This window comes from Arvicola amphibius, chromosome 8 (genome assembly GCF_903992535.2).
Source record: "Arvicola amphibius chromosome 8, mArvAmp1.2, whole genome shotgun sequence".
In the NCBI taxonomy this organism is placed as follows: Eukaryota; Metazoa; Chordata; class Mammalia; order Rodentia; family Cricetidae; genus Arvicola; species Arvicola amphibius.
Window position 1 is genome coordinate 98,532,601 of NC_052054.1, and position 24,062 is coordinate 98,556,662.

At 46.3% G+C, this 24,062-nt stretch overlaps 1 protein-coding gene across 1 annotated transcript in view; it reads left to right on the forward strand.

The window, feature by feature from the left end:
• Nucleotides 1–44: 44 nt before the first annotated feature.
• Pask (PAS domain containing serine/threonine kinase) overlaps nucleotides 45–24,062 on the forward strand; it is a 30,018-nt gene continuing 6,000 nt past the window's right edge. The window contains 13 exon segments of the mRNA XM_038339443.2: nucleotides 45–229; nucleotides 6,685–6,920; nucleotides 8,331–8,566; nucleotides 9,357–9,527; nucleotides 12,015–12,155; nucleotides 13,187–13,321; nucleotides 14,361–14,621; nucleotides 16,316–16,484; nucleotides 17,473–17,626; nucleotides 19,899–21,376; nucleotides 21,476–21,657; nucleotides 22,000–22,140; nucleotides 22,142–22,168. Of these exon segments, the coding sequence (XP_038195371.2) occupies nucleotides 6,734–6,920; nucleotides 8,331–8,566; nucleotides 9,357–9,527; nucleotides 12,015–12,155; nucleotides 13,187–13,321; nucleotides 14,361–14,621; nucleotides 16,316–16,484; nucleotides 17,473–17,626; nucleotides 19,899–21,376; nucleotides 21,476–21,657; nucleotides 22,000–22,140; nucleotides 22,142–22,168 (3,282 nt within the window). The 5' untranslated portion in view covers nucleotides 45–229; nucleotides 6,685–6,733.

Sequence of the window (24,062 nt, forward strand, 5' to 3'; positions counted from 1 at the left end):
CAGTGCTTCATGGGAGTTGTAGTTTCCGTAGGCGCCGGCTCCACCTGAGCTAGGTGTAAGAGGAGAGAGTGGCGTCTAGGCGAGCAGGGCGGAAGCTGACTTCTCGGAAAGGCATCAGGACGCATGGGAGCTACTTCAAACTTGCGGGTTCGCCCAAACCACCATGTCGACTTTCGGAGGCGTGGAGGTACGGCGGTCAGGAGAGCGCTACAGGCCACAGGTGAGGCAGGTGAGACTTGCATCCGCGACCTCGGGAGCCTCGCTGTTGTGTGTCTGCACGACGGGCCGGTGGGCTTTGTTCCGCGCCTGCGCGTTGACTGACTGGCGCCACGGGCCGGTTTTCGTGGATGCTCGGAGCAGGAGGGAGGGGCGGCCGCGGTCCGGCTCGGGGGCGCACGTTCGCCGCTCACCTCACGCCGCGTCGTCCGCTTCCGCTCATAACCCCCACCCCCACCTTGAGAATGTGGCCGTCGAAAGGCGGGCTGCGCGTCGCTCACCGTCCTCGGTCCGCTGTGGGAGTAAACAGCAGTCCCTTGGCGTGGGGGGTGGGGTGGGAGGGCGACCGAGAAACGGGTCTCTTTTGGCTCTTTGGAGGCGCGGTAGGGCGGTGTCCGGTGAGTCCCTAGCAACCGTTGCGCGCGCTCAGCCGCTCGCTTTCGCTGAGTCCCGCCCGTAGGGGTGTCTGGTTGGTTCTTGTCGCCTGTCATTCTGCGCAAGTCGGTCTGCGATTGATCAATAGGTAGAAGCGCGCGGGATCTTCACGTTGTGAATCTGTCCGGGACGGTCGCCGGCCTCAGGTGAGACACCCGTGTTCTAAAGTTCTCTTGCGGGTGGCGGCGAGGCGTGGTCCCTTACCTCGCGCGACCGCACTCCCTTCACCCGGCCCCAGCCCGGGTGGTGGCGGGTTCCGGCCGTTTGACCCGCGCACAGGAGCCGCCAGCACCGGAATGCCCCAAGCTTTCCTTTTAGGTTAGGTTAGCGGACCAGTGAGCGCTGGGGATTCACTTATCTTCATCCCCTAATTCTGGGATTGCAGGTACGTGCATCCATGCCTGGCTTTTTATGTGATTAAAAACTTAAACTCAGATCCTCATGTTTGCATAACAAGAACTTATAATACAAGGAGCCATCTCCCCAGTTCCTGTATTTTAAAAATAAAAATTTGTAGCGTTGACAATTTAGCTTGAAGAATGGTATTTTTCTTTTATAAATTAAGATTTTATAACAATATATTATGAAGTTATGCAACTTCTAAAAAACGAAGCAAAGTTTGGTGACATTGGCAGTGTATTAGGGATCCATAATTAAATGTCCTGAGCTTTGTTTATAGATTGGTTCTAAAAGCAGAAAACCACAGTGTGATTGTATCATTGTTTGCTGTAGCTGTAATTAGTGCATTTCGATACCTAGAGAAGATGTACGTCTTTGATATTAAAACACTACTACTTGAAGGAAAGTTATACATTTCAAAGTCATACATTTCTAGCTCCTACGTATCTTTATTTTGTTTGAGACAAGGTGGTGTATCATAGAGCTTTGAACACTCTGTGTAGCTGCTTTTATTTCATATTGAGTTGTTGCTTTCTAGGATCGCATATTGAGTGTCTGTGCCTATGTATGTAATATGCAAAATACTGAGGGCAAATAGTCCTTATACAGGGTTTGCCCTGGGTTTAGTACTCAGCTCTACACAAAGATAACAGTTGTCAGGCTGATGGTACCTTCCTGTCTTCCCAGCACTTCCAGGGCTCTGGAGACCTTGCCTCAAAGAACAAAAGGAATCAAAATTCTATAGTTTGGACTCAGCAAAATGGCTCAGGGGTTAACAGCACTTGCTGCCAAAGTCTGACAGTTTGGGTTTGATCCCTAGGACCCACGTGGTGGAAAGAGAGAACTGAGCCTCTGGTAGGACCAAGCCCTGAGAAAGCTCAACGGACCTCTGAGTCTTAGTAGTTTACCCTAGGGCAATACCTTGTTCCAGTAAATACCACAAACTGAGACCACCCAGGCATTACCTAGGAACAGACTGTCCAAAGGAAATTCCTAAGGAAATTCCTAAGGGTCCAACCTTAGATAGGATCACCTGTCAGCCCACACCCATGGCTTTTCACCGGGACACCCCTAGACAAATGTCAGCCAATCAGGGGTCCTGAACCTTAGCGATCCCTGACCCCCACCTTTGTTACTATAAAAACCCAACCCCAACTGAGCTTAGGGGCCTTCTCTATCATTCCCATATGCTGGACACACGGAGAGTCCAAATTTGCAAACTTGTGTAAGAATGAAGGCTCTTTGCTTTAACATACAGGACTTGGTCTCCTAGTTGGTTTTGGGGGGACTCCGTGATCTGCGCATAACAACCTCCACATATGGGACCTCTCCCTCCCTCCTTCCCTCCCCCCCCCACAAATGTAATAAGAATGCTTTAAAAGTCATGCATTATAATGAAAATAAAATGAGTCTTGGAGGGATGGCTCCGCATTTAAGAGCACTTACTGTTTTGTAGAGGACCTGTGTTCAGTTTCTAACCCCTACATGGTGACTCAGTGTCTGTAATTCCAGTTCCTGGGAATCTGATGCCTCTTCTGAGTTCTTCAGGATCATACAGGCACGTGATGCACATACATACACAGCTACCTACCCCCCACACACACATAAAAAGAGGTATTAAAAATGAAAACAAACACATTTAAATCCGCCACCCCAGCTTAGGAGGTAGGAGGTTGTACCATTTTGCCTCTTAATTTTAGTGCTTTGCCAGATTCAAGGGAACCATCTTCCTAATGTACAGGCTTTCAGTCTTGTTGAAGTGTTATCTTGCATGTAAGCAGTGCATTTAGATTTTTCTGTGTTAAAAGAAAGGACTCTCCTGGGCGGTGGTGGTGCACACCTTTAATTCTAGCACATGGGAAGCAGAGGCAGGTGGATTTTGGTGAGTCCGAGGCTAGCCTGGTTTAAAAAGTGAGTTCCAGGACAGCCAGGATTGTTACACAAAGAACCCCTCTCTTGAAAAAAACATAACAAAAAAAAAGAGCTGGGCAGTGGTGGTGCTCACTTTTAATCCCAGCACTCTGGAGACAGAGGCAGGCAGATGATCTCTGTGAGTTCAAGGCCAGCCTGGTCTACAAGAGCTAGTTCCAGGACAGGTTCCAAAGCTACAGAGAAACCCTGTTTCGGGAGAAAAAAAACCCAAAAAAACAAACAAAAAAAAAAAAACCCACAAAAAAAACAAAAAACAAAGCAAAAAAAATGGAAAGGGACCTTATTGTACATAATCTTTCGCAATTGGAAGGTTTCACTCCTTATACTGCTAAGATTTACCCTTTTGTTGTTGTTTTTTTCCCTTCGCGACAGGGTTTCTCTGTAGCTTGTCTTGGAACTAGCTCTGTAGACAAGGCTGGCCTTGAACTCACAGAATTCGCCTGCTTCTGCCTCCCAAGTGCTGGGATTAAAGGTATGTGCACCACCACCGCCTGGCTTGTTTTGTTTCTTAAGACAGGGTTTCTCTGTGTATCAGTCCTGGCTGTCCTGGAACTCGCTTTGTGAACCAAACTGGCCTCGAACCCACAGAGATCTGCCTCCTGAGTGCTGGGACTAAAGGCAGATGTGCGCCCTGCTTAAGACTGGTTCTTGTACACACTTTTATTTTTACTGTTGATTATATCAGAACATTCTTTTTCAGAGTATTTAAGTTGTTTAATTTTCTTTTTACCTATGTGCCCCTCCCCCACTCTCCCCCCCCTTGCCTCCCCCCCTTCTTTCCTTCTCTCTTCTTCTTGCCTACTTGCCTTTCTTCCTGACTGGTTTACCAGTTCTTAGCTTGTGCAACCATGCTGCCCTGAATAGACAAGGACTATTTGGTCTATCTATCTGTCTGACTATCCTTGTCTGTCTTGCTGCTTATGTGTGTGGATTTCTCTGACTTGATCTCTGCAGTATGGTCTCTCAGGAAGTTTTCCTTCTCAGTTTGTTTGAACATAGTATATTTCATAGGTGTAATTCTGAAAACCTTGGGCCTGGGTTTAGCATTCTTTGCTTCTGAGAAGGTTACTAGGACATAATGTCTCATGGAGTTGGGGTCAAATTGGCTCTCTACTGGAGTTCCTGACCTGTTTTAGCGGTTGTAGGATAGCTCTTCTCTGTTTTCAGTTCTTGTCACTTTTACCTTTTGGAAGTTCTTCCTGTCTCAGAGATGTGTAGAATGGCATTCTTGGTGAGTGCTGGCGCTGGTTGTTACAAACTACATGGGTTGCTCAGACCGTGTTCCTGGCCTTGACTTTTTCTTTCTCTTTTTGGAGGATCAAAGTCATTTTATTTATATTTTAATTTTGTTGTTATTGTATGTGTATATGGTGTGCGCGCACGCGTGTATCTATACGTATGTACATAGGTGCACAAGGGGAGGTCAGAGAACATCTTTGTGGAGTTGACTTTCTTGTTTCATCCAGGTTATCAGGCTTCCATGGCAAGCAGGGCCATCTTACTGTCTCTTACATTTTCTTGAATTTTTATCTTCTGTTCTTGAATTCACCCAGAACTAATTTTTGTATAGAGGAAAACATAGGATGCATTTTCACTCTAAGTTTTTTAACTATTTAAAACTAGCAAATCCCAGTTATTAAGTATTTATTTGATCTCAGTTCTGATTTGACTCTTGAAATCCTGCAGGAGTGTGTTATGGGGCGTGAGTTACTGTTATCCTCATTTTACACGGTAACTAATACTTGAAGGTCAAGTTGTCTGTTCGGTGCAGTTGTGCTGGGGGAGACCTCATGGATTTCCCACGTATGTCAGGCTTGTATTTCTTGGTCTGCTTCTGATAAATAAATGTCCTGTTGTCCATTTATTTACTTTGTATAGCTTCATAGCTTGTAGTAATGTCAGCATTTTGTTCTTCCTGTGTAAGGGTCCCTGCCCTGATGTGCTCAGGAGCTGTTGGCTAAGGCCCATAGACTTATGAGTATATCAGATACTTCACTGTGATCAACTTGTGACCAAGTTATACTGAAGCTCACAACTTGCTAACTATAACAGGTGCTCTTCCCCCTTCCTACATTGTTAAGAAATACCTTTTTTCTTTTTTGAGACAAGGTCTCACTATTCCTGGCTGGCCTTGAACTATTTAACTGAGGATGTCCTTGTATTCCTGAGCTTCTTATCTCCACCTCTCAATAGCTGGGATTACAGAGGTGTATCACAACAGCTTACTTAGCTTAAAAAAAACTTTGTGACCACCTTAAAAGTCAGTATACAACTCAAGGACTGGGCTCCTAGGAACTCCTTACTAGGTTCTGGTGGTTTGTAAGAGTAGGTGCCTGTCCCTTCCTAGATGTCACAAGGCTTGGCCACCTGCCTATCCTAACTTATGCTTCTTGTGAGGCAGTTTCTTATCTAATTTTCAGGTCTAAGTGTGCTGGTATGGGAATGCTGTATAGGAAAAGGCTGGTGTGGACTTCAGAAGTGTGCCAGACTTTCGTGAACTATGAGGTTTTGGAAGGTAGCCTAGAAGAAGGGACTCATGCTTAAGGTGGGTGTATTTTGGACCTGTGGTCTCCCTATGTCATGGGAGAATCCAACTATGGTCCTGATACTAGCCCCATAGTGTGTTCTTGTCTTTATCAATCACTGGATTACAAGGTGGGCCTTGCCCACTCCTGGCAGAGAATACTTTCTTCTTTGTGGCTGTCTGTGGAATGGCCTTAAGCATGGGGAACTGTTAATATAAACTTAAAGTTCACATACATGCCAGTAAGATGCATGGAGACACTCAGTGTGTCCACTGTGGGAAGTCATGCGAGTGAGCACGTAGGACAAGACTTCTGGAACTCAGCTTACACGCTGGAGAGTGGGCTAACCTGTGAGAGTAAGGTTGGTTTCCTAGTATGACACTGTTGTAGTTCTGAAATGTCTTGTCACTCTGAAATTCAGTGAGGGCAAGGGGATTTTTCTGTATTTGAGTCTACATTTATATCACAATAGAGTTGAAAACAACACACTCCTGAGTGGTCCTGTCTCTGGATATGGTTTTACTTTTGTATGCTTCAAGATGCTCTTTGTATGGCTGATTCTTAAGGCATCCAGAGAGACCTTGATCCTGGAACATATCCTCACGTGTGGACCTGCATTTCCTGCTTTCTCTTGTTGCTCACCCCCACTGCACTCTGTAAACAGAGACTGTGCTTTCATTTCCTGGCTGCCCAGACTCAAATAATCACACAGAAACTATATTAATTATAACACTGTTTGGCCAATGGCGCAGGCATATTTCTAGCTAGCTCTTACATCTTAACCCATTTCTATTAGTCTATGTATTGCCACGTGGCTGTGGCATTACCTCATTTTCTACATGTCTTGTTTTCTCGGCGGCTGGCTGGCGTCTGTCTGATTTCACCTACTCTCTGCCTGGCTTTACTCTGCTAAGCCCAAACAGCTTTATTTATCAACCAATAAAAGCAACACATTTACTAAAGGACATCCCACATCAGCACTCATTGCTTTTTTTCCACTTCCCTTCTTGTTTCTCCACTCCTTTCTGTGTATTTTCTGAAAAAGCTTGTAGCACAGATTTGGGCTGACTATCCTCACTCTGTAGATCCGGATCTCTGGGATGCCAGGACTTGGGCTGGTTTGACTGCTTCTGTGTTCTGTACTGCAGACCTTAATCATGCACCCTTTGTTTTCCAGGTGAGGGCTGTTGGAGTTGGGAACTTGGTGACCAGTTGGCCTGCTCTTCATGGAGGATGGGAGTTCACCTGTTCTTGCTAAGGACCGGAGATGCTTGTCTGGGAGTTCTCCTGCCCAGGAAGGTCCAGCTTCTCAGGCCTCCTCTGAACCCAGCAAGCCACTCTCCATAGCCCATAGACACCCGAGCAGGAAGAATGGGCTTTCCAGACTCTGCCAGAGCCGGATGGCACTCTCTGGTAATCATCTTGTGATGTTGTGGGCATCAACCTTGTAAACTAAAAACATGAAGTTGCAGTTCCTCCCCTGGGAGCTGTTTTATTAGGGACCAAAAGATGGTTTATATTTTCTTGCCAGGGAGAGGTGTCTTCCAAGGTACTGGGCATCCCTGGGCCTGGACCATAGCCAGGAGGAAAGAGCTAACCTATCTAGTGTTGTGTGACAGGGTCGTGGGGTTAGGTGGGGAAGGATTAAAGGACAGTAAGGTGTGTACTTGGAACTGAGGGGGATCTAGACAGCAGGGAAGTCTCTTAGGATGGCAGATGTCCATGGGCCAGAACAGAGCACAGTAAGGGTTAAGATCCTGTCTTGAGGTCACAGAGCAGCTTGCTGGGACATCAGGTATGTTTGTTCCTGGGAGAGGGCCAGTGGTGCAAGGCAGAGGCCACAGCTTCCCAGGAGGCTGCTCTGCCTGGCACTGACAAGGTTCTTTGCTTCAGTGTTGACATGGAAGATAAGTTTCAGGAGGATACCCCAGGCAGCTGCTCAGGGAACAGGGGCAAAACGGTAGAGGTGTGAGTAGGGCACTGACTTGGTCACTGCTGAGGCAAGTGGGTGGCCTTGGGGAAGGTTAGGCTGAGGTCAGGTACTAGAAGAAGGCCACAGAAGAAAGGAGAAAGGACGGGGTGGGAGAGTGGTGAAGACTCAGGCTATATGCATTTGGTTTTAAACTTTGGAAGAACAGAGGCCAGTGTGGGAGGCACAGGGAGTTGGGTCTTGGAAATGATTGGAGCTAGAGGTAAGTGTAGGTGCCAAGTAAGGTAGTAACGGTGCTGGGAAATGGGAGAGGTGGATGGATCAGTTGGTGGTGGTGAGAAGAGCGGAAGGGAAAGCACTCAGGTGTTTAGATGGGGTCTGGCTGAAGAGCTCAGTGCTTCTGGTAGGTGGAGTGGGGTGAGGACTGAGGGTCCGCTGATGGGCTGAGCATTTTGGGGCTATTGGAGAGGTGGCTAAGAGCAGCTCCTTTAGTGTGATGGGGACAGAGCTCATGGGAGGAAGCAGGTAGGATGGTGGGCAGCAGGTAGCCTTTAAGTTGTCTGACAGTTCTCAGGAACGAGTGACCAGGCAGTGGCTAGGGATGACTGGTATTTGAGAGGAGGAATTGTAAGTAAGAGCTTTCTAGGTATGAAGGGCAAGGCCTTAGAGTGTGACCTAGACAGAAATGTTGTTAAGCTGTTTGTCTCAGACAATATTGATGGATGCCATTGAGCCCTAGAGGGTTGTTTTGGAGAGACTCGTTCAGTCACTCATTGGCACTTGTGGGTTATACAATGCTTGAGTCCTGTGCAGGCCGCATACTTTGCCTGTTCTAGATGCCTGTTTTGGTAGCTGTCTGAGATCTAATACTTTCTGTCTTCCTTTCCTCACAGAAGACAGGTGGAGTTCTTACTGCCTCTCATCACTGGCTGCCCAGAACATTTGCACAAGCAAACTGCACTGCTCTGCTGCATCTGAGCATGCCGACCCTGCAGCTGGGCCTCTGGGCAGTACTTCCTGCTGCTCCTTGCTACGTGGTTTGGCTTCAGGGTGCTCTGCACCCCTGCACTCCACTCCTGTGTGCAACCCCAACAAGGCTGTCTTTACTGTGGATGCCAAGACCACAGAGGTATTTGCTGCAGTTTGAGGCCCAGCATAGATGTGGATTTGGAGTTGTCGGACTTGGTTCCTTCAACAGAAAAATTTGTGTTTGAAATGTAATTAGAAAGATAGTTGATTTTACCTATATGATGCAAAAGAGACAAGAATTTTTCCTTTTTGGACAAAGGTTCGAGAGAAAGGATGATGTGCATTCTCTGTTATACTTTTAGCATGTTGTCTTAGTTATGTAAATGAAATTTAGTGCCTGAATGAGATGTATTTGTACTGTGTACATTCATCTCTACAGGAACTGAGACTGTTAGACAGGAGTGGAGTGATGCAAATTTCCTCATTTTTAAAAATAATCTTAAGTTAATTGATCATATTATATTTGTGTGTGTGTGTGCAAATGTGTGTGTGTTGGTGCATGTGTGCCACAGTGTGAGTATGGAGGTCAGAGGACAGCCCTGTGGGAGTCAGTTTTCTCCTATCTTGTGGATCCCAGGAATTGAACTCAACTTGTTAGTCTTGGCTGTAAGCACCTTTATGCTGAGCCATCTCTCCAGCCCTCTCCTAGCTTCCTAGTCTTGATAGGCATGTGCCTGTCTTGGCTGGTGGAGGGCCTTGGCTCTAGCTGGCCTTGATTGGGTGGGTGTATCTGAGGTGCAGTGTGAGCATCACAGCCCCTGATGGGAAGGTGTTAGAGGCAGTGCTGGAAAAGGGTGGGTCTTGGGCCTCCTTGTTGCCTCCTGTGTTGTTTTCTCCTTTGTTCTTTCTAGGGCCCCAGGAACTTTTGGTGATATGTGTGTCCTCTGCAGATTCTGGTTGCCAATGACAAAGCCTGCAGCCTCCTTGGGTATAGCAGTCATGACCTGATTGGCCAGAAGCTTGCACAGTTCTTCCTCAAGTCTGATTCCGAGGTGGTGGAAGCCCTAAGCGAGGAGCATGTGGAGGCCGATGGCCATGCTGCAGTGGTGTTTGGCACAGTGGTGAGTGAGTGTGGGTAGGGTAGGGTAGGGCTGGGGAGGATGCTTTATCTTTTATTTTTTGGTTTTTCAAGACAGGGTTTCTCTGTAGCTTTGGAGCCGCTCTGTAGACCAGGTTGGCCTTTAACTCAGAGAGATCCACCCGTCTCTGCCTCTCGAGTGCTGGGATTAAAGGCGTGCGCTGCCATTGCCCGGTGCTTTGCCTGTCCTTAAGGCAGGAATAACATGTAAAGGGAAGGGCTCCCATTTCCCTGCCTCACTTTTGACTTTGAGCTTTGTTCTGCTTTATGTCTGGCAGCACCTAAGTTTAGCATCTTCACTGAAACATGGCCCTGGTACTATTTCCCTACTTCAGATGTGAAGAAGGATGGGCCCTTTAAAACCAAAGTATTTAAGAGGGATATAGTGACTGTGGCACTTTGTTTTCATGTTTTAGTGAGGGTTGAAGCTTAGATTACATTTTAAAAAAATGTAGGTATCACATGAGAGTTCCAGAAGAGTAATAGATTCCCCCCTTTTTTCATGTTCTTGTGTGTATGTGCACATGTATGTGTGCGTGCGTGCATGTGCCCTCCAGAGGTTGATGTCAGAACTCATCCTCTATCACTCTTCCACCTTATTCATTGACGCAGGGACTTTCAGTCAAACCCAGAGCTCTCCCATATGGCTAGTCTTACTAGCTGTCTTGCTCTGGGTGTCCAGTCTCTGTCTTATGAGACTGGACTAACAGGTGAGCCTCCATTCCCACCCAATATTTAAGTGGGTTTCTGGGGATCCTGACTCAGGTCCTTGTCTTTGTATGGCAAATACTTAACTGTGGAGCTATTTCCAGAGCCTTCTGAAATGATACAATTTTATCACTGCACCTGATTCTTACCTTTAAAGCCACACATTCCATTTATTTGCTGTATGGTGATGGGATGGGAGCATTTTACTGGAGAGTTTTGGTCCTCCTAGGCTGCTGGGTATATCTGCGACATTGACAGGTGAGTTGAATTATAGGATGCAGAAGGCTAAGCTCCAGGCATGAGAACTTGGTCAGGGTCAGTTGTATCAAGAAATTACTGGGTCAAGAAGCTGATTACTTCCAAAACTACCAAGAAAATAATTATAGCTTTCAGCACGTTAATGCCTCTTTATTTTTTCTTTTTAAAAATACTTATTTTATTTTTATTTATTTGCATGTGTACATGTATGTACATACGTATGTGGTAACTCAAGGAGGCCAGAAGAAGGTGTAATAGCCACCGGGGCTGGGGTTACAGGCACTTGTGAGTTGCCCAATGTAGCACTGAACTTGGATCCTCTGGAAGAGCAACAAGAACTCTTACCACTGAACCATCTCTCCTGTCCTTAATCCATCCATCCATCCATCCTCCCTCCCTCCCTTCCTTTTGCTTTTGTTTTTCAAGACAGGGTTTCTCTGTGTAGCCCTGGCTGTCCTGGAACTTACTCTGTAGACCAGGCTAGCTTTGAACTCAGAGATCTGCCTGTCTCAGCCTCCTGAGTACTGAGATTAAAGGTATGTGCCACCACTGCCCACATAGTGTTTATTTCTTGAAGAAATTACGGATTTCACTTTTTTTTTTCCTCCTGCTTCCTTACTGTGAAGCTGAGTGTATTAGTCAGTTTTTCAGATGCATGGGATCAACTGTATCTGGATAAAGGGATTTATTAGATCGGTTTGTATGATTGAAAGCTGGATAGTTCTACAGTAGCTGTTTGCAGGTTGCAGACCCAGTGGAACCAGTAACCGCTCTGTCTAGGAATCTAAAAGCCACAGAACCACAGGGATTGATGGTGCAGCCTCAGTCTGGTGGATGAAGCCTCCTGGAGAGTCGCTGGTGCAGGAATACATTTAAAGCTGAAGACTGGAGTTCAGTGTTCATGGGTGATAGCCACAGCAAAAAGCACCCACTCAAGTCAGAAAAGCGAGAGTGATAATTTATACCTGTAATCCCACCACATAGGAGACCAAGAGTTAAAAGGCATCTTAGGCAACATGGGGTGTTGAGAGCACATGGGCTCACATGAGATCCTAACACCAAAACCCATGAACACCAACAGCAAAAGGATAGTTGAGTGTACATGGGAGCTCTCCTTACCCGCTGCTTTTCTTTTCCTTATAGGCTCCTGCCTCGCATTCGAGAGTGGTTTTATCCTCTTGGTTCAATGATACATAACCAATACTCTCTGCAAATACCATCAGAGGTACACCCTATGTGTGTGTCAGGTGTTTTCTAGGTGTTTCTCAATCAAGGGTGGCAACTAAAAATTGGCCATCACACTGGGTATGAAAACCCTCTTGATAAAAATTCAGACTGTAGCACTGAGAACTAGAAGACTATTGACACTTTGGTAGGTTTCTGACTGCGCTGAAGCGTTGAAGCACCGGGGAAGGTCTCTCCTGATGAGAAGCACTGTGCCATGCTAGTTGCAGAATCCACTGCGGTTGCTGTGCACCCTGGTACAGGAAATGTATTTCTACAGGTTGACGTTGTTAGCCGAACTGGGGAGAAGATTCCAGTCTCTGTGTGGATAAAGAGGTTGCAGCAAGAACGTGGCTTGTGCTGTGTAGTGGTTCTGGAACCCGTGGAGAGGGTCTCAGCCTGGGTTGCCTTCCAGAGTGATGTGAGTATATTTCCAAATTGCAACTATCTCCTTCTAACACAATGCTCTCCTCCCCTTACTTAGGAAGTGCCAAAGACAACTGGAGGTTTGCCTTGGCTATGGCCCTTACTAAATGCATGCTTGAGCAAGGAGTCCAGTCCTTGATTCCTCAGATTTCCTTATCAATAAAATGGGAATAGAATCATAACTACTCAAGATTGTTCTTAAGCTTAAAGATGCTACTCTTTTAGAATAGTACTTAAACATGAACTGGGGTGTTTTTATTGAAGAGTCTGGATCCGGACTTTTTTGTTGTTGTTGTTTGATGTGGGATGTCCTTTTGTATATGTATTGATTTTATTGGTTGATGAATAAAGCTCTTTTGGCCATATAGCAGAGTAGAGCCAGGCAGGAAATCCTAACAAAGATATAGAGAGAGAGTAGGCGGAGTCAAGCAGCTGCTCGCCGCCAAGGAAACAAGAGATATAGAAAATGAGGTAACACTACAGCCACGTGGCAATACATAACCTAATAGAAATGGGTTCATTTAAGAGCTAGCTAGAAGTACGCCTGAGCCATCAGCCAAACAGTGTTGTAATTAATATAGTTTTTGTGTGATTATTTGGGTCTGGGTAGCCAGGAGATGAAAGTGCAGTCTCTGTTTACAGTTGTTGTTTTTTTGAGGCAGGGTTTCTCTGTGTAGCCTTGACTGTCTTGAAACTCGCTCTGTAGACCAGGCTGGACTTGTCTTGAACTTACAGAGATCTGCCTGCTGTTGCCTCCTGATTGCTGGTATTAAAGCCGTACTCACCACTCCCCCTCCCCCCCCATTTGACCCAGGGCTTTTGGAGAGTTCTTAAGAAAGTCACTTTGGTACAGTGAGGAAATGATATTGTTCTTGTGAAAGCCCATGGCATGCCTCTTGGACTTTGAATATTGGAGCTGTGACATTGTTCTTGCATTTGGTTTAAAAACACTAGAGCATAAACTTCAGTGAAGTTTAAAGACAACTGTGAGAATTGCCTGTCAGAAGCATTGCTTCTTTTCCCCAGGGAACTATCACATCATGTGACAGTCTCTTTGCTCATCTCCATGGGTTCACATCTCCAAAGGATGTAGCTGGGCAGTGTGTCACAGACTTGATTCCATCGATGCAGCTCCCTCCTCCTGGTCGACATGTCCCAAAGGTAGGTGTCTGAACCCTCTACACTGGGTGCTGGGTCTTGAGTTCTTCAACTAGCCCCTGTAAGTTGACGGCAGGACCATTCTTGGATGGGGCAAAGCTCCAACTCTAGTTCTCTGAGCTTTGAGGCTCAACCAACACCTAGAGTCATGTGGTCTCCTGGCTGACAAGCCTTGTCCCCTAAACCCTCTCTTTCCTGAGGGCCCAGGAGGATATGTTGACCCTCAATAGGAAAGCAATACCTCTAGGTTGGAGGGACAGAAGACTGGGTGTGGAACCATGGCTATTGTCTTAGTTGCTTTTCCTGCTACTTTGTAAAGGAGAAACTCAGAAAGAAAGGATTTATTTTAGCTTACAGTTCAAGGGTACATCTAAGGCAGCAGGAGTGTGAGGCAGCTGGTCACATTGTCTCACAATCAGGAAGCAGAGAGTGATGACTGCCTGCTACTGCTCAGCTCCCTTTCTCTACCTGCACAGTCCAGGGTAATGGTGCTGCCCACAGTAGGTGGATCTTCCCACTTCAGTCAGTATAGTCAAGCAAACTCTTCTATTGGCAGCATACCCAGAGGCCTGTCTTGAAGGTGGTTCTAGATTCTGTCATGGTGACCCTAATCATCACAGCTACACCCAAACATGGACTATACATTCGCTGAGACTGAGAGGTGCTAGAGAAACACGACAGCTCTTTCCCTTCCAGACTTGGAGCTGAGAAGGGTGCAGCCTGTGGATACTAGCAGGCTGTAGTTTGGCACAATGCCTGCTCGGGATGAGTCTGGGTCCAGTCCCCTTATTGGTTTGTAGCTTGGTCCTTTCATTATGCATTTGTTTGGACCCTGAGTCCTCCAAGCCTGCTGCTGCTGTTCCCAGTATTCTGAATTTGAACAGGGTGGGACTGAGGGATAGTTAGGGAGAGCACCATGGATGAGGGATGTTCCTAGCATGGATATGTGAGTGGAGCTTGGATCTGAAACATCACAGCTCAGGATTCTGTGTACATAGATAGTATTGCTGTAGTACTGAAATGGGGCTTCCCTGTCTTTCAGAGTCTCAAGATTCAAAGGTCTGTTGGGAGAGCCAGAGATGGTACCACCTTCCCATTGAGTCTGAAGCTGAAATCCAACCCCAGTGGAGAGGCTGTAGCTGACAGTGAGGCTACATCTGAACCAGGTTACCAGGCGTCTGTATGGGTGTTCTGCACCATCAGTGGCCTCATCACCCTCCTGCCTGATGGCACAATTTATGGTGTCAACCACAGCTTTGCACTAATGTTGTTTGGTTATGGGAAGACTGAGCTCCTGGGCAAGGTAGGCTCACCTAGTTTCCCAGCTCCTTGGTACTCTGAGGAAACTGTTCTGCATGGGCTATAGAGCTTACAGGCTATCCTCATCCTATTTACAACCAACTATCTCATATTCCTGGGCCCCACATCAGTGGCCTCTCCTGAACTGTCCTGAATTGTTCCAGAGAAAGAAGTGGGTCTTCTGCCTGGGATCTCTGGCCCCACCCAGCTGGCTCTGGTCTGGCCCGTTGAACCATGTTTTGGTTACACTGTGGATACTGCTAGTTAACCCATCCTGAGCATGGTTGGTGGTGGGCACTGGAGAAGGAGGGGTTCTATAACCTTCCTTTCTGAAGTTGGGATTGGACTTGGGTAGACATCTTACTCACCAGGAGACAGGCCATTAGCTTTAACTTCTCCCTTATTCTCACCCAGACTTGTAGGGTGCAGTCTCATCATGGCTCTGTACAAGCCTCCAGGACAATGTTTAATGCATTCCAAGTCATGAATCAGCCTATTAGACTAGGCTTAGTAGGGAAAGGCCATTTTGTTCCACATGATGCCAACTGGGGCGACTCACTAGGTGATTGTGGAATCCTGAAGCCTTGAGAGCTTACATTCTTGGCTCGGATGCTGTTTGGAACATTCATGGGAGCATCCTGCCTCTTAAGTCTTACCTCAGCTGCAGAAGTCATGCCTCACAGCTCCCACAACCTCATCTAATTTAGGAAGTGGATCCCAGTGGTGTTCTGAGCCCACTGGGAGGGTACATGCCTCCCAAATGCCAGAGGGGTATCATGGAGCAGCCTTGGAAAGCCACCCAGTCCTGCCAGGTGGATATGTAGGATATATAGGAGAGAATCCTACATATCTCTCCCCTGATTTTGACACCTATTGAGTGCCCACCAGGCTCACCTGGTCCTGGGTGCAGGTACTTAACGGCCCTTTACTAAGCACCATGATCACTTGGGGACTGCCTCCATGACACGGGCCTCTGTCTTGTCTTGTCATTCTACGAGGTGCTACTAGACTGTGTGACAGGTGATTAGAATATTCTATGAGGCTCTAAAAAGAGGTTATTCTGCTTTTCAATAAAACCATAAAGAGTAACTAACCTAAAGTTAGTTCAGTTGAGTTTATTTGATTAAAAAGCAGCCCCTGGTTGACGGTGTTCTAGAGGAGTCTTACAGGTGTTGAGACCTCTTAGAGTCTTACAGGTATACATATTTGACTCTCATTGAGGTTAGAGTTGCTTAGATTCTTGTGGCCACAGGCAGCTTTCCAGGATGGAGGCTGCATACACATTCAGAAGCAGCATCTGTGTGAGCAGCTCTTACTGTGGTAATATGGTCCCTGATGGGTTCACATCGGTGTTCTTGGACCAAGAACTGTAAGATGTTAGCTTGGCAAATACAGGGTCTCTGTTCTCAGTAAATGTGAAGTCACAGGCCAGATTTCTGCTTGGAAGACATGTAGGTGTTTGTATACCTTGCCTTAGAATGTATTGTTTGCCTTTTTAATAAACAAAATGAAAAAACCTGCATTATGTGTCAAGTGTCAGAGGGTGTATAGATTAGCCAAAAACATGTGACCCAAGATCTTTCCCACTCTGAGCGCCTGAACTGTTCACATTGCCATATTTTCATCCTAGGAGGATGTATTCAGTGGGGTCAGAATGGGTCCTCCTAGATTCTGAAATATCACTGCTTTGCTCTCTAGAACATCACTTTCTTGATTCCTGGTTTCTACCACTACATGGACCCTGCATATGACAGTTCTGTGCAGCTGCCAGACCTTGTCAACTGCCTGGACATTGGCAGTAAGACTGGGCCTGGAGAGATGAACTCTGATGCACAGCAGGACTGGGAACTGGCCAGTGGAGCACACGGTAAGGCACAGCCTCCTCCACACTGTGTTTCTGTGGTTGCCCAGCCCCTTATAGGCTGGTGGCTCTGTGACAGATGAGGAGAACAGAAGTCATTGGTGACCTCTCCAAAAGCTCAAAGGCGGGCAGAGTAGTGGGAGGCTCTGTCTTGTATGGTCTCTTGTTTTTCTTTCCTGGAGATGGGACAGTTGTGGGTAAGTTTTAAAAGTATGTTGGCATCTAGAAGGGAATTAGGAGGTTCTCCAAGACTGAACCACTTGTACCTATGTCTGAGACAGAAATAGCTGGCTAAAGTCTTGTCCGTTTAAAGAGAATTTATAACCAAGCCAGGTGTACTGGCACATACTTGTAATCCCAAATTATAGGGTTGCAGTTATTTGAGACCATCTTAGAATACATAGAAAGACTCTATCTGGAAACAAAAAGCTGCCTTTCAGGAATCCCCATCCCCTAAATAAAATTTACATAGTTTCATGTAGTATAAGATTGAATTGTTTGATGAATAAATATGTTTTGACCCAAAAAAGATTGAATTGTTATAGCATATCATATTTATTTATGAATTATGTTGTATACTTATTGACTTCAATATGTTTATCCCAATAGTTTAAGCTCTTCAGTGACTGGTTTGTAGAGATAGTGTAAGCAGTCAGCTTGCTATCCCAAAAGATCCCCTTTGTCTCAGAATATCGGGAGGGTGTGGGACTTGCAAAGCCAGTGTCTGATCTCTTGGGGGTTTCTGGGCTGTGCTGGGGCCTGTGAATCTGGTGCCCTGGAGTGGGAAGGATCTCTGATCTTCTAGGGAGGGGAGAGAGGTGATGAAACAGGAACAATGTGAGGAATCAGTGCTAGCAGAAAGCAAAGCTCTTGGTGTGCTTCTGTTGTACATGCTAAGTGTAGGCTGTCTGAGTATTTGAGGTTTTGATAAAGGTACAGGAGTGTTTTAAAAGAGTGCTTGGAGTAGAAAACTCTTTATTTTGCTTGCTGTTAGATCCAAGGGTAGACGTGACGTTGGCCCATGACCACGTGCTATCACAAGATGAGCCCTTGAAGATGATGGGAGGACAAGTCTCCCTTAGGACTCAGACACGGTTGGAAACTGACTGCCAGATACTCCCTTCTTACTCGTCTCAAGCCTCCCTGCGGTAAGTGCTTTGGTGGGAGGTTGCAAGTTTACCAAACACCTGGTTAGGGAATATCATGGGTAATAATGAAAGTCATGGGTAATAATGACAGCGATGACTGATTTGTACTGGTCACCTGCTCTGTACACACTAGTGCTTTTCCTGTTGCTTGACTGAGTCTTTACAACCCCTGTGAGAGAGTATCCATGATGTTATCCTCCTCTTATGGGCAAGGAAACAGCCTGTTGAGAAGTCAAGAAAATGTTAAAAGATAGAAATTTAGAACTTTGAAAATCATTTGAAACCATTCTCTTCATATATTTTAAAATAACGTTATTAATTTTGAATAAAGAGAATTTATATTGGAAAACTTTGTAGAAATAAAAATTCATTTGTCTGTCACCATACCATTTTAATGTGTCTAATGATGTTCTAAGAGCTTGATAAGTGTCCATCACATGTACAGTTAGTTCCTGCAGAGGTTCATTCATTTATTCATTCATCTATCTGTGTACTCATTTATTCTTAACAAACTTGTAGAAGACTTAAGGTCTCATCCCCAAGGGTTACAGTGCACTCAGGAAGGTAAGCTTCCATTGTCAGATGTCTAAAAGTCAGGACTTGTTAGGGAAGGGAGCGAGTGAAGTGTGTGTTCTGAGGAACTGGTGCCAAAGCTGAGTTAGTTGTTACATGGTAGGCCAGGTGCTAAAACAAAATAAAACAAAAAGCCCCAGGTGAAATACTTGGTCAGTAATTGGGGTTCTTGGTTCTCTAGAAGCCAGCCCTTGGTGCTCCCTGGCAAGAGGACCTGAGGTTCCTGGGGCAGCTCTGGACATAAGTCCCAGTAGCCTTATATGAACTCCTGCTGGTAGGATAGGAGGGGCTCCAAAGGGTCACTTGAAAACCTCTCTCTGTATCTTTCCACTTAGTGACAGGTGATACTTGATTGCCAGGGCAGCTTGCAGGTTTGTCATTCTAAAAATTAGGGATTCTAAGTTTCCAACCCCCAAACTTGATGCTAGCACACACAGTGTTAATGGTCAAATCATTGCCAAGCTGATGAGATGCCAATGGTAGCCTTCCATTGTCCCTTGCAATGCAGGATTTAGAGGCCATGCTATAGGGACAAGATCATGTCTCCAATCTACCAGTTTCCCTAGCAAGTGTGACCTGTGACCTTCCTAAAATTTCAAATCTGTCAGGGTTTGCGGTAGAAAGGGAACAGGTGTGACAGTAGAGAGGAAAATAAATACTGGGACCCACCAGCATTTGGAGACCCTAAGAGGGTGAATACCACACCCAGGGGCTGTCCAGACTTCTTGGCAAGGTCTTAATGAGGCACTTCTGGTGTGCATCCCCTGTGCCTTCATCCTCATAATGACCCTATAATCTGTTCCTGGAGAGTGCTAGGCTCACCAGGGAGGGGAGAGGTGGATAGATATTATCCTTTCTTGCTTGGTCTCTGCAGACCTTCTTTTCATCTCTGCTTCTTTGCCTTTGCTTTTAGATCGCCACCCACAAAATCCACTGTGACACTTCTCTAAGCTCTCCTACCTTTTGGTTTTTTTTTTTGGTTTTTTGAGATAGGGTTTCTCTGTAACTTTGGAGCCTGTCCTGGAACTTGCTCTGTAAATCAGGCTGGCACGGAACTCAAAGAGATATGCCTGCCTCTGCCTCCTGAGTACTGGGATTAAAGGTGTGCGCCTCCCATCTTTATGGACTTCTGCCATACAATTTGTGGGAACCCCCAATTCAAGACCATATATTTGACCTTAGTCATGGTTGATGTGAACAGACACTATGAAGAATGGTCTGGTGGAGGTAGATCATCCTGCCTGGACTGCGTGCTTAGCAATTTCCTCACTACTTGTGCAGCTTCTTCATACAACGTGTGCTTACCCTCGCCCTGCTGAGTAAAGGTCCTTTACCTTGCTTCGAACCTCAGCTCCTGAATGCATTACTTTGTCAGAGCCTTCTCTGAGCTGCCTCCCCAGTCTCTGTGCAGCTAGGTGTTAGATGGTGTTGAGAACCAGCAGTAGCCTGCCGTCATGGGGTTTATTAAACATTCTGAAATCCATTTCAGTAGCTTTCTTTGATTCATTCTTGGTAAATGTAGATTTATATGGATAATGTTTAAGAGTAGATATTTTAATTTTTAGCTTTATTATAAAATTGAGAGACTTTCTGCTATAAATTTATCATGCTAAATGCATTGTACTTGTCTCTCATAAAGGGAAAGTCAGTGTGATCTCTCATTACCACTAGTGACTGTCATCCAAATTCCTGTCTCCAGGGTGGACAGCAACCCAGTTTATGGTGAGCATTCATTGCCCACAGACCATCAAAGCATTCCAAAGAGAAACCTGCTGCCTCATGATGCACAATTGCTGTCTACGAACCAGCCAGATACTCCAGAAGTATCCCCACCAGTCCTTAATGAACATTTATTGTCTGTGATTCAGAAAAATACCTCAGAAGAAAGTCCACTAACCCACAGGAAATGCCTGTTGCCTAAGGCCCAACAAGACACTACAAAAGGAAGCCCGCCAACCCACGATGAGCATTTACTGCCTACAGACCAGCATATCAATGTCTTGGCAAAGGAGAATCCTTCCACAGCAGAGAGCTACAGACAGAGTCTTTTAGAAGAAAGCAGGTCCAAACCAAAGGATGCAAAACTGCTTGCTTCCTGTGAAGTTTCTGAGCCACTAGTCCCAGCTAAGAACAGGAGCAGCAGCATGGACGTGTGTAGTCTACATCAGGAAGCTCAGCTGGAACTGATGGGCGTTAGCAGTCCCAGTAGTCCAAAGCCCTGGGCTGATGCCACCATGCCTGAGCCCCACACCACAGGGCAGCTAGCAGGAGGGGGCTTCCTGACACACTGCCCACAGTATAGGAGTGAGTGGATCTTACAGCAGCGAGGCCAGGACTTGGCTCCCAGCCCCTCTGGAATGGCATGTGTTTTGCTTGGGACACCCACTCTGGATGAACCATGGCCAGGAGTGAGAAATGACCGAGAAGAGCTGCAGACTTGCTTGATTAAGGAGCAGTTGTCCAAGTCAAGCTTTGGGGGAGCTCTGGGCATCTCCTGTGTGGAGCTTGTCCCTGCAGAACATCCTCCTTTCACTGCCCCTGTGTCCTTCTGTGATCTGGGAGGCCGAGACCTGCATGCTAGCCGCTCAGGCAGCTCCTCAGCTTGCTATGCCTTGGCCACCGATCTCCCTGGTGTCCTGGAGGCAGTGGAAGCCCAGGAGACTAATGTGAATTCTTATTCCTGGAACCTCAGGGAGCTCTTTCTCAATGATCAGACAGACAGAACTCCATCGCATTGTTCCTGTACCACGTCTGAACTCAACGAGACACCTTCTCCTTCAGTGGTGGGCTCAGATTTAGATATGCGTGCTTTGCACAGGCAGAGTTCAGATATTCTAGGTGACCGAGAGATGTTGCTCCTGACTGGCACCTATTTTGACCTTGGTGAAGGCCGACAGTTCCAGGAGATGGATGCAGGACATAGTCGAGCAGAACTGTCTGACATCTCTTTGGTGTCCTCTGAACACTATGAAACCAGTGACATAGGAAGCCCAGGCTGTGGCCCTCCTGTACCAGGTCATCCCAGTACTGATGGTATGTGCCAATCAGCAGAGAAGCCCAAGCTGAGTGTCCAGATCACTTCCACTCCTGTGGCACCTGGGGCCGCCACCCTACAGCCGGATATCCAGGAGGGCGTCTACTCTGGAAGCTGCTACCACCGAGATGGCTTACGACTGAGTATGTTCTGGGGAAGAGGCTTTTTAAATCAGCAATGTTAAGTGAGGTCATTGGAGGGATTGGCAGAGCTCTGTACTCCCTCACCTCCCTGCCTTTCAGGTATACAGTTTGAAGTGAAGCGAGTGGAGCTCCAGGGCTCCGCAACCCTGTTCTGCTGCTGGCTAGTGAAAGACCTCTTACATAGCCACCGGGACTCAACCACCCGAACCCGCCTGTTCCTTGCCAGCCTGCCTAGTTCTACCCACTCCATGTCTGAGCTCTCTGGATCCAGCTTTGGAGAGGTTGGTATCTGTGGTCAGCTCACTCCTCTGTGCACTTTCTTATGTGCTGCAGGTTTCCCGGGTGGCTTTGCTGCTCTTTTGGCTGGAATGGATGGAGGGTCTGTCTGTCTGTGTAAGTGTAAAGCAAATGCAGGGCTCTGAGTGAATATATGCCTTGCGCAGTGGAGTGTAGGTGCATTTAGACAAATCAGTTTGGGTTGATGGGTGGACGCTGTGACAGGGCTCCGTAGCTTTTCAGACTAGGCCTCTGTGAGCACAGGAGATAAGAACAGCATGGATATCAGTGCTTTTGATGGAGATGAGGTGCCTTGTGATCTCCCAGACCTTTCTTCGTCTCTACAGATGCTCAGAGCCAAACCTTGGTTTGAGGAATCCCCAACACCTGCAGAGCTGGAGGGGCTGGCGGCCTGTGAGGGCGAATACTCCCATAAGTATAGCACCATCAGCCCACTTGGAAGTGGGGCCTTTGGCTTTGTGTGGACCTGCAGTGGAGAAGGAGCACAACAAAGAGGTACTTTGGGTTCATGTGGGGATGGCCCTACTGGAGGTCCCTGATCTATAGCTCTGAGACTTGTAATGGAGGAGGAGGGACCAGGATATGGGTGCTTTCTGGATATAGGTGGAAGCTTCTACAATACACACTCTTAACTCCAGAATAGCCCTGTTGAGTTTCGCATTCAGACCTTGCTTTCTTGCAGGCTCTTAGACCCTGGCCAGGCCTTTTCGGTGTTGTTACTTCCTCTCTTCTGAACTCTCTTATACTATTTTTCTACTGTTCACATGGCATGCTGTTGCCTCATGAGCATGCAAACTTGCTTTTAAAACTAAGCTTAGGAACTCCTCTATTCAACTGGAAAAGAAGCAAGCAGTTAGGGTCTACCCAAAATTTCTTATGATAGCTCTTATGATATCTCTCAGCTGGGTTTGTCTCTTGGGTGCCAGGAATTCTTTTAGGTACACTGATTCCTCCAGCTGGCCTCCCTCTCCAGTCATGAGGGTCATTCCTATGCATTCCTCTTGAACCCAAGCCTTAGAACTCACTGTCCTTTGCTCCTAAATCCCACTGGTATTTGTGATTTTAGTTCCAACCCTCCTACTCAGAAGCAGCCTCCACTCCTTGCTATGATACTGTCACCAGGCATGGACCACTAGCAGATCCTGGAGTATTGCCACAGAGTTCTTTCTTATCACTTGTTGCTGGAATGTACCAAAGAGCTGTGTCTGAGTTGCTGTTTAATAGTCTTTCTGGGTCTAGTAATTTTCAGAGGATATTTTCAGATTTTCTTCTCCATAGCATGGCAGTTTTGTCTTTGCTTTCCTTGGTTCACTTTTCATCCGTCCTCCTCCTGATCACATTGGCTAGGGCCCTGGAACAGTGTTACTTAACAGTTATGCCACTGTGGTAGGCACCTTTCATTTCCCAGTGAGCACATACTATTTGAAGATATTACATTTTATTATTAGTCCAGCTGGGTTGGTAATTTTTTTTGACATCATTTATTTATTTGAGAGAGAGAGAGAGAGAGAGAGAGAGAGAGAGAGAGAGAGAGAGAGAGAGAGAGATAATGAAAATGTGTACATGCACAAGGTCAGTGAAAACTTACAGGAGTTGGTTCTCTTCTTTCACTATATGGGTACTGGGGATCAAATTCAGGTGGTCCTTTACCCAATGAGCCATCTCACTGGTCCCTGAATTTTTTTTTTTTTTTTTAAAGAATGAGTTTGAGGGACTAGAGAGATGGCTCAGTGGTTAAGAGCATTGGCTGCTCTTCCACCTCTGGAAGTTTAATTCCTGAGTTTAATTCCTAGCTCCCACATGGCAGCTCACAACTGTCTATAACTCCAGTTCCAGAGGATCCAGTGCCCTACACGGATACATGCAGGCAGAACAACAAACATTAAAAATTTTTTTTTAAAAATCACGTCGGACGGTTGTGCACACCTTCAGTCCTAGCACTTGGGAGGCAGAGGCCAGCGAACCTCTGTGAGTTTGAGGCAAGCCTGGTCTACAAGAGCTAGTTCCAGGACAGCTAGGGTTGTTACACAGAGAAACTCTGTCTCCAAAACAAAAATAAATAAATTAAAAAATCATTAAAAAATTGGGTGGTCAACTATTGAGTGATGTCTTTTCAGCGCTTATTGACATGGTTGTATTCCTGTTTCCTGTAACATAATGATAACATTAATGGATTTTCTTGTGCTCCTGGATTCCATCTTAGTTGTGTATAATATTTTTCAGTGCATTGCTAGCTTTGATTAACTGTTGTATTATTTATTTTATTTAAAAACTCTTGATTATAGACCAGGCATGGTGGCACATGCCTTTAATCCCAGCACTCAGGAGGCAGATGCAGGTGGATTTCTGTGAGTTTGAGGCCTGCCTGGTCTACCTGTTTAGACAGGTC